This window comes from Durio zibethinus, chromosome 14 (genome assembly GCF_047325235.1).
Source record: "Durio zibethinus cultivar Kanyao isolate XHJ-2024 chromosome 14, ASM4732523v1, whole genome shotgun sequence".
Taxonomy (NCBI): domain Eukaryota; kingdom Viridiplantae; phylum Streptophyta; class Magnoliopsida; order Malvales; family Malvaceae; genus Durio; species Durio zibethinus.
Window position 1 is genome coordinate 25,627,413 of NC_143175.1, and position 10,581 is coordinate 25,637,993.

General features: G+C 35.7%; 1 protein-coding gene and 1 long non-coding RNA gene across 3 annotated transcripts; both read left to right on the forward strand.

Annotated features, from left to right (window-relative positions):
• The first annotated feature begins 2,118 nt into the window (after nucleotides 1-2,118).
• Nucleotides 2,119-6,051, forward strand: LOC111295233 (cytochrome c-type biogenesis protein CcmE homolog, mitochondrial-like). Of its 2 annotated transcripts, none has more exons than XM_089744172.1 (2): nucleotides 2,119-3,063; nucleotides 4,346-6,051. In XM_089744172.1, exon 1 carries the CDS (start codon nucleotides 2,293-2,295, stop codon nucleotides 3,058-3,060), a length of 768 nt encoding a protein of 255 aa, XP_089600298.1. In that variant the 5' UTR covers nucleotides 2,119-2,292; the 3' UTR covers nucleotides 3,061-3,063; nucleotides 4,346-6,051. The 2 variants fall into 2 exon arrangements, with proteins under 2 accessions (XP_089600298.1, XP_022744372.2); XM_022888637.2 differs by lacking the exon at nucleotides 4,346-6,051 and adding an exon at nucleotides 3,761-4,143.
• A 2,575-nt stretch (nucleotides 6,052-8,626) lies between these two features.
• Nucleotides 8,627-9,903, forward strand: LOC149515194 (uncharacterized). Its single transcript, XR_016327269.1, has 2 exons — nucleotides 8,627-9,355; nucleotides 9,444-9,903. It is a non-coding gene; the product is annotated as an uncharacterized LOC149515194 (long non-coding RNA).
• Nucleotides 9,904-10,581: the final 678 nt, after the last annotated feature.

Genomic DNA, 10,581 nt, shown 5'->3' on the forward strand with positions numbered 1-10,581 from the left:
CCTAAAGCCTCAAACATTCTTGGTGAAAGAGCTCGAAAGGACAAAGAAAATGTACTCTTTCTTCACTTATTAGAATCATACTGAAGACATCATGATAAACTCATGACCTTAACATAAAAATTTGTGCTGAACAGTTATGCAAACTAATTAAAAAAGAAAAAACTATACTGTTACAAATTAAGAGAACCCCTGGGTAGAAAATGGAGATTAACTCTGGCTCCTAATTGACTGAAAAATTGGCATCCAGGGAAAGCATATCTGCATATATAATATATATACTTTAGATTAGTGGTTTTACTTAGTCTACTATTTCCAACTTCTCTAAACTAACACAACTACAGACGCAAATTAATCATCATGAGACAAATTTTTAGCAGCTATATATAGAAATTCGATCGCCAATGCTCAGTTTATAGAATAATTTATTAGATTTAACTAATTTCATGCCCTGCGATCTCTTCAGTGTTTGAATAAGGGAAACCTGCAGAGTGCTCCTGTTTGTATATATGAACTTCCTATTCCCAGTCAAGTTTGCGTCATTTAACTAGAGATAGTTACTTTATTCAGCAGAAATCTCATGGAAATACAAAAGAAAAAAAACAAAGGTCATCGAGAGAAGAAGGATAGACATAGCTAATCAAAAGCGCATGTGGGTAGCGGTGTTCGCGTTGGGGTGGGTAGAACCCTAGTTATTCTTGCTTGTTCGACCGAAATACCTGCTTTTCATGTCTTCTGGTATCTAGTCAACACACATCAGTCACAATTGCTTCAGATTTATCTGACTGTTCAGTGAAATTTTAGACTAATTTAACATAAATTAATGATTTCTTGTAAAGCTTTTCTTTTTGACTAGACTAGTTAACAAAACCATATCAAAAGAAGATAAAATGTACTAAGTCTACAGTTTTAGGACAAAAGCTGGTAACTTTGGAATAGCCATTTGATTGAAAGAAAGGTTACTAATTTACGTTTAACAAGGCCTGATTTACAGTTTCCTATGTTACCGAGACAGATGCGATTTTAACTTGTTATAGTGGGTACAGGGTAACTCTTGTTTCAGTTTTTTAGTAGGAGAAACGTTACGAAAGATCTGTGGATAATTTGAAGGACTCTGTTTCTTTTCTTTTCTTTTCCTTTTCTCTTTATTTAATATGTCAAGAAAAGTGAAAAATGTGGGCTCTTCTTCACTGGGCTTTTTTGAGAGAGAGATGTTAACCATGCATGGAAGGGCGAGTCTTCTTTTTGCAATATTCGACGTAATGGAAACATAGTGGGTTCAATATCAACTCTAACCAGCTGGGTCGAATACGGAAGGTTTATCTTTGGAGATCCCAGTGTTTCTCCCAAAGTTGACGGATTCTTTCCTGTTTGCAGAACATGATTGACTGGATATGGTGGTACGAACACTGAGTTCCAAGCACCATACCGCTAGCTGCCTAAAAGACTAATTGATTTGAGTGTTGCGGCAGGGAATTGGACGCTAACTGTTGGCTTATTTGTGTCGTCTTCATCTTCCTGCTCTCTAGTGATCAGAACCCTGACGTTTGAGAACACAACTTTAACCCTTGCAGGTTGGAACTTGATCCTGCGAGTTTGTAATTAATTAATGACATACAAGAGATTGTCAGATTTAGGCTAAAAGATTTAGTTGAGTTGAATGGAATGTACACTTTTATTGAATCAAATATAAATATTTTATATTAAACTAAATTATGTAATTTTTTACCTTTATATATAACATAATGTGTTTTTATTCATCTTGATGATAGGTTGTCATTTTATTCAAAAATATATATTGAATTTTATAATTATATTTTAATTTCATTAGATTTTGTTAATATATTTTTATGTTTATTAAAACTTATCATTATATTTTTAATTTTGTTGGTTATTAGATAACAAACAAAATTAAAATATTTGGTTACGCAAACGATAAATGCTTTTATTGTATATTTCAATTTAGTCAATTTTGAGACAAAAAAAAAAAAGAAATTAAAACGCTTAGCAAAATATTTTATCATTTTCATTATTTTATATTAAAAAATCAATAAAGTTAAATATTAGAATTTATGAGGTTTCCACAAAATCAATTGTTGCATTTTTTAACTTAGGAAAATATAAGAACGGAAAGAAATAGTCTCCCGTGCTTCCCACGCCATCAAAGCTAGCAAAATCAAACTGCCGCCTCCCGTCCCCGTATGTTGGGTATTGACTAAACCCAAAACCCTCCCAACAAACTCCCCAGAATTTTCCATCTCTTTCCCGAGAAAACCAAAAGTGAAGATCAATCAAATGGCCACAAGACTCGCCCTCCATCTCAGATCCCGTCTCCTCCACAATCTCCACTACCAGAAACCCCCATCTCTCTCAATCCCCAAATCCCCACCGTTGATCTCTCATCTCTCGCCCCTTCCCACCGCCACCATCGACCATTTCTTCACATCCTCCACACTCCGCTTCCTCTACACTTCCGCCCGCCGCATCCCAAACCGGCCCAAAAAAGTAGACATCGGGGCCCGAGCCCGCCAGCTCCAGACACGCCGCCTCTGGACCTACGCCTTAACCTTTAGTTGCATCGCGGGCTTTGTAGTTTTAGTCCTCAACAATTTTCAAGAACAATTAGTGTTTTACGTTACCCCAACCGACGCCCTTGAAAAATACACTAAAAATCCTTCGAAAACAAAGTTTAGACTCGGCGGTCTGGTTCTGGAAGGAAGCGTGGTTCAACCGGGTTCTTGTAAAGAAATGGAGTTTGTCATTACCGATTTGATAACTGATATTCTGGTTCGGTACGAAGGTTCGCTTCCGGATTTGTTTAGAGAGGGACATTCCGTTGTGGTTGAAGGATTTGTTAAGCCGTTTACGGAAGAGATTAAACGGGACGTTTCGTCGAGGAGCGTTTCCTCCAAAGCAAGGAACGGGGACTGTTATTTTTCTGCGACTGAGGTTCTTGCTAAGCATGATGAAAAGTATATGCCTCAAGAGGTTGCAGCTGCTATTGAGAAGAACAAGAAGAAGATTGAGGAAGGGCTGGAAGGAGCTAAGGAATCGGTTCATTGATTGGTATGGCTGATTATTTATTTTTGGTGATTTTTTAAATTATTTGGAGGAGTATTCAATTTGGTTGGGTTTTAATTGACTTATAATTGAGATTGAGTAGATGGAGAATTACTTTTTCTATGGAAATATAGCAGGATAGCGAGAAAGAGGATGAAATCGAATCATTTCAGGCTTTTTTCCCCTTTTAATTCTGTTGTTGTACTGCCAGCAATGTGGTTTTTATCTTACTTTGAATAATACATCCTCAGAATTTACAGTATTTATTATTGGATGGATGAATTTGCTTTAGCCTTTTCTTCTCATTCTAATGTCATTGCAGACAAAGCAAAATTGGTTGCTTGGTATGATCTTTAATTTTTTTTTTATTGATCTTTTGATGATAGTGTTAGAGAATTGCTGAAAGTTGATGCGATATAAGCTATATGAACATCTTATCAATAGTGACCATTATGAACTAAACTCATGAGAGTATTCGATTTTATCTCTGCTAAATACCTGATATCAGCTGCATGCTGTTTTAGTTATCACCCAGTAGTTTTTATCTTCCATTATTTTGAGGAGATCTTGATGCTGTATGGAAATTATGTTTCATTCAGGATCTGAAACAGATTCGTCCAGTTTCTAGCTTTCTGTTTAGTTCATCATTGATTTTGTTCCCTCTGTTTTTTTAACTAATAATCTGTTTTGTATCTGGTCATAGTTCTTCTCCCTACTTTTTGGGTTTCGAGGTGGGGATTAAAAGAAGTTTGTGAATCATGGATGCCTGATATTGAATTTTCTGTTAATGATGAACAACTAAGATAACTAGATCCAGTTTTGTTCAAAATTCTCTCTCAAACAGTGCTAACAGCAGAAAAGAGACGGGAATTATAACTATACATTATCAAGGAATTGGGATATGTGTTATGATTTTTCATTTCAATGAATTTCTAGTTATTATAATTGAAGATAATGTGATTATGAAGATGATTTAAGTGTTCTTTTTCCTTTACTATGATTAATGTATCTACACATGCTCATGGCATTCACAGACGATTGGCTAAATTTTCATTTGATTGCAATACAATTTCTTGTTTCATTTTATTTCTGTCTCATTGGGTATCAAAGATATGGATATCCCTCAAGTCAAGATTCAGAAAATTATAGGAAGAGAATGTCATGCACAGAGAGTGATGATTTTTGTTTTTGAGGCATGGTTTAAACTTATCAACAACTCTTTTAGGAAAAGTTTAAGAACTGCTTTGTATTTTTGCTTGGAACAAATTAAGATATGCAATGTTTGCAGGATCTTCTCCATTTGCATATACAAGAAGGAACCTCTCTTTTTTTTTTTTTTCTCTTACATTTGCTAAGGGTTTCAGCAAATGTAAAATTACTCGCAAGTGTAACCTTGTTCTATTCTGCTCCTTCTTTTTTGTGTGTACTAATGTTGCAATCCTTCTCCCTCTAAAAGAAGGGGATTCTAAATGTATGTGGATTGTGGAGGTCTATGGACTCTGACCAGTTATGGATGAGTGAGTGTGGATTAGTTATTTGGTTTTTATGTGGATAATAAATGATAGACTTGGGGATTTATACAGAAGATCTGTTCCAGACTTGGTCAGGTAGGTTCGGACCGTGGATAAATGCTCTCTTTTATTCCTAAACTTTCTCGTATGATATGATACGTAAATCTAATATTGTTACTGTATTTCTATTACTGAAATCCTCCCGTTGTTTATGATAACATATTGGAACTGAGTTCATGTTGGTGGTGAATGATGATTGTTATGACTTTTGATGCTGAAAATATCAGATATCCAACCTTGGTTTTTATCCCTGGTTGGGCTGAATGAGCTGCATCTTACTTATACAATTAATGATTGGTTGTGTCACAATTAATAATCCTAATTCCAGGGACATCCATATTATTGTGCGGGTAAGAATGATGTGAATGAAAATCAGATTATGACTCAATAGATAGTTTCTGGATTCAATTACAGCTCAGATGTTAGTTCCAAGGATGGGTAGTGTCGGAAGGAGAGAAGATGCAACAAAGGACAGTGAACAATAATCAGATGCTAGTTCAGTGTCGATGGCCGTGCCGCTGCAGTGGTTGTGATTTTGTGGCTCATATAGATCCACGTAACGTAAAGAAAAAAGAAGTTAACGTGACAATTATAATCACGACCAATTTATCAATAAAAACAAAAGAAAAGAAAATACTACGTTGTATTGACTTTTCCCTTTCTCAAAAAGCTTCCAAGGACACCGTTGATAAATAGCCAAAAGAGATTAAAAAAGATTTTGACGTTTAGGCCTAGTTGTATCAATTCCAGCCTACTGAGCTCTATCGGTCATTTGAGGGGATAAACCATTATTTTTGCAATCTATCTTGATTACACTGATAAAATTCGAATTTAGACAAAGTTCGGTGGCCTCATAGGCACCATCGGTGACTCTGTGCCTACACTTAGGGACCTTGGCGGTACTTTTGGCCTAAAACCGGTGCTCCCTTTCCCCAGAAAGGGAGTAGTTCATCACCAAAGGCCTTGCGATGGCACAAAAGGACCCACCAAATGAGGATTGCCGCAGAGGCATAAAGGGTCATGAAAGCTGAGTTCACGGCCCATCTCGTCTAGACAATACTCGCACAGAGGATTGCGAGTCCAGCCATGCACTTAATTCTCACCAGAGTCGATACTGTCATTCGCCATGCATTGTCTCCTTTGTTTAGCCATGGGGGCACTGCTGGAGCGATCTTGTCTGTTGTGTAGGCTATCTGATCGGCATCCGTGGCTAAACTTAAATAGCGTGAACTGCGCAGGTTTGACTCAGAAGCATGCACAATAGTATTTGTTAAATGTCGTGTTTAAACACTCTTTTAAGTCTTAAGTCTTGTATATGTAGGGTTGTTAAAAGAAGGTGGGAATGCATTGTGGAGTAACATTCTTGTTGCTTTTTCATAAATTCTTAGGAAGGTTCGTATGAAGAATGTTTTTCATTTTTGGTGATTCAAATTAGACTTTGTCCTAGTTCAAAATAGTGATTTGGGAGAAGGGCTCCTTCTTTAGACCCACATGTGTTCGCCCTGAAACCGTAGCGAACTTGCTAAGCTTGGGATCGGTCAATGCATGTTATGCTAGAACAATGGGAACATGTGATAGTTTGACATGGGATCCTTGGAATCTTTAAACCTTTGCAAATTTGCAATCTAATCAAGGGAAGAAAATAGGTCTACATGGGATCATGTTTTGCATTCACAATTTGTAGGCACGAAACTGAGCTCAAGTTCGATTCATGGTTTCATAAAGAATTTGTTTGGGAGTGAAACAGATGCTCTAAAAAGCTAAAGGAACAGAGGAGAAAATTGTATATTTTTACATGAAAATTTTGCAATTCCATCTGCCATTTAACGAACTGCCTGTCGCGAGAAGAAACCAAAAGCGTTCGAAGGAAGCTTCAAAGTCATTCTAAATGAAATGGAATTTTGTTCGAGTTGTAGCTGCATCTGTGCTTTCTTTAGTAGCAGTTGTCATGATCCGGAATCCGATAAAGTTATTTTTGGGCCTATTTGTCCATTAAATTAGGAAACCATATGGGCTTGGACTAAGAACTAACTTATCCAGGATGGGCTTGCTCCATATCCAGAAAAACTCTCCTTCAATTAGACTCAAACCCAATAGGAAGAGAAATAATCGAAAAACTCTCATTTATCTAAGATGGGCTTCCCTGTGTGTTGACTATTGACAGACCAAGAAAGAATCAAAAGGGTAAAGAAAAGGATAGTCCGAGAAAATATCCATGACCCAGATCAATACTATGCCATTGTACAGGTCAATACAGCCATGAATCGTAGCCATTGTGACCCATAGGCCTTGAACCTTCAAAGAGTCGAGATCAAGATCAAGAAAAAACCAGAAAGGACGACTGATGCGACGGCCGTGTGGAGTTTTGTAGAGCGTGTGGGGCACGATCCAGTTGGAATTTCCGCGGAGCAAACAAGCAGGATGTAAATAGCTGTCCAGTGAGATTCTTCTGTCGAGGCTGTTAGCAGAGAGGACGTTTTATTATATCTTGTAACTCGTGTTGAAGTCACGCCTTTTGTTTATTGCTTGAAAACCTAAACCACCTTTTTTTTTTTAAAGCAAACTCAGGTTATTATTATGTGTTGATTTGATTCCTTCGCTAGCTTGTTATGACATGTAATCTGTCCTATCACCGACAGATAAAAAAATTAAGATTTTAAATGTCGTTTTAGCAATAAAATTTTTTGAAATAATTTATAGAAATATTATAAAAAATATATATATATGAGCTTAAATGGTATTATATTAAATAAACAAGATTAAATTACATTTTTAACAAAAGAAAATACAAAATTAATGTCACTAATATTTTTTATAACGTTACTATTTATAACACCTTGTAGTAATTTGCATAATATTGGAACATATTTGTTTGTAGCACAATTATTTGTAACAGAACATGAATATTTTTTATTGCCAAATATTAGATAACTAGTGTGTTTCTAACCAATCTCCGAAAGTTGAGTTTGACGAGGGAAAATAGCAGGTCCCAAGAAAATTGGGATTCATTAGTGGGAGGAAAACATAACTGTACACTGTACAGTAGCTGAATTCTCTCGGAACTTTCTTTATTTTCTACTTCTCACCCCTGTCCGCATGGAAATAATTATCGGGAATTGTCGTTATCGTAGGCTAAAAGGACTTGTCTAAGCTGAGCATCGCGTACAATAAAATTCTGTGGCACTGCTTCCGCTAATTCTTACGCCGTGGGCCTCCTTAAAGATTTGGAATCATTGATTGATTAATTAATTTTTGGTTGCAAATTATTAACTTCAGGTGACGGATGAGGGCAAACCACATAAAAAAAAAATTTTTGACAGAAAATGATTAAGTAAAATTTGGATGATATCAGAATGTATATCGGGGTTTAGTCGGAAGTTCCTCCCAAGTCTAGATTGTTAATGTTTCGTGGCTTGAAGAAATAATGGCGTTTTAACCGTTGATTGAAGTCTGAGATGAAAATTGTAAATTTGAAAATGATCGAAATTTTCAATAAATGAAATTTCTACCAGGTAAAGGTTAATTGTAATAGAGTACTCACGGATGTTTAATGGTTTGATCTAACTTTGTGGTCTCACATGAGCGTATGGCCCTTGCCATGAGTTCATTTCTTATCATATATATCAGGGATAAAAAGGGCCCACTAAAATGGCAATAAAAGTTTAAAATTTTATTAAGAGACAACAAAAGAAAAAGGAGAGATAATTGAGCACAACCCTACTCCAAATTTGTCATAGAAGGTGGACCTCTTGAGGCCAGTTTCTTGGAAAGGCCTCGGACAAGCACCCTTTGTTTTGAATTATAAGTTATTTCAGGGGGCTATTGTCATTTTCTTAGTTAGCTATTTCATCGCATGAAAATAACATGCATGACTTGATCAACAGTTATAAAATAAAGATTTCTGAGATACTTATCTTACATTTAAATCGTACAAAGAAACACGCATCAATCCCTAGTTAATTATTTGGCTATATATTTCTTCCGCTATACCTTTCAAGCCTTTTTAATTTTTTTTGGACTCCCTCTCGTACCTTAATCAACCAAAGAAGATATTGGCTGTTTCTTCATTTTCGTTCACACCTCCATAACAACAATCTCCTTTTTTTTTTTTCATTTTATTTTCAATTATTCCAATTATTAAACTTTTTGCTATATTTTAATTTGCTGTATTTCTTAAGAATTGCCTTCAAAAAAAAAAAAAAAACTATCCTTGAATTTGTTTCATTGAATATTAAGGAGTATTTTTGGGAAGTATATATATAGCTTTGAATGTTTGAGGTCATCACATGATTCACAAATAACACCATAACAGGCCAAAACAACTAAACAAGCTTATTTATAGACGCAAATTAGAGAAGTCATGGGTAGGGACAGTGGAGGCCATCCCTTTGTGTCTCATTCGTCCGCTCTCACGCTCTTGATGAAAGTATATATAGGCACTGTTTTGAACGTAATCCATACTGTACCATACATTTTCGACTGTTTAAACAGTGACACACCACTTGTCACGGCTACCATAAATGCCCATGAATGAAACTCCATCCATTTTATATAAAATCCACTCAGTCCTGGCCCTTTTCGCTAAACCTAAGCCGACCACTCCACCATTGATTCCCATATGGCTAGTCCTCCACCTCCACCTCTATTATCATCTTCCATGGCCCCTGATGATGATCCTCAAGACGATCACCTTCTTTTCTCTCGTGATAGAAACTTCGCTTTGCATGGTGAGATTATGATGCTTATTTTTCTCCTACTTTTTGCTGTCTTTCTTTCCTTTATTCTCTTCTTCCTCTACATAAAACACTCTCGCAGTAATGCTAATCCGCAAGATTCATCCGAGGAAATTTCGCCAAGTAAATTCTCTGTTGTCCAGCCCAAGGCCCACTTCGAAAGGGGTTCATCTTAAGCCGTGGATGAATCAACCTATGTAGCCAATGGTACAATATCAAAGATTTCAATATGTAAATTGAACGTTCTTGGGCTTGAGTTTGGGTTGATCTCATCAATTGACGTTTCTAAACCAGGTGGGATTAATGGCCATTTTCCATGTCACCGGTAAGGAGGATAGAATAGCCATTGAGGTGGCAGCTACAGAATGGTGGAGATTGTTTGATGTAGAAAATCTAGCTAGAAGATCAAGGGAATAAAGATTCCATGCATGTTAGACAATGCCAAACGGCACCACGAGATTTGGTTGTATTGGAAGATATTTTTATAATATTTCTTGGACTGTTGTTGATAATTTAAGATGGTACTTCGGTTTTTCATTGTACTCTTTGTTGTCCACTTGTTTCTTTTAACCAGGATATACTGGGCATCATGATCGTCCTTTTAAATAATAATAGTTTTAAAAAGAACATCGCTACAACTACTAGCCAAGCTATAGTTATGAATATTTAAGGGGATTTTTATTTGATCATATAGGGTTGACTTAAACTAAATTTCCCTATGTAAACATATACAATTAACATAAATTTTTACTGGAAAAAGATCAAGTTATTAAATATTAAGACTTGTTATGTGAACAATCTGAGCTCAAAATTAAAAAAAAAAAAAAAAAGAGATAATACTCGGTTTAGTTTGAGATTAATTTGACTTCATTGCCATGATATGCAAATATCAAAATAGTTTTCTTGTAATTTAATGTTTAATTTTCTTCAGTACTTAGTGAAACTGATTTTCTGGAAGGAAGTAAGAGAGCATCGCAAAATGCTTTTGTTTTGTTCTTATGAATCCCTATTTTATGAAGTTAATTATTTTAACTTAAAAATGAGCTCTAATTTGAATTTGATTCAACTATATTTTGTAATGCAATTTGTGTTAATCCAAATTTATGTGTGGTTGCCATTTAATAATCGTCCAATGTTTGAAAATGTATATGGTCAAGTTTAGCAAAATAATAAAAGATAACACCATCATAAAATAGATAATTAGGTGAAGAGGACTAGTT

What these genes read in the sequence shown, in the direction of transcription:
- LOC111295233 (XM_089744172.1), top strand. Translation starts at nt 2,293, where the DNA reads ATGGCCACAAGACTCGCCCTCCATCTCAGATCCCGTCTCCTCCACAAT.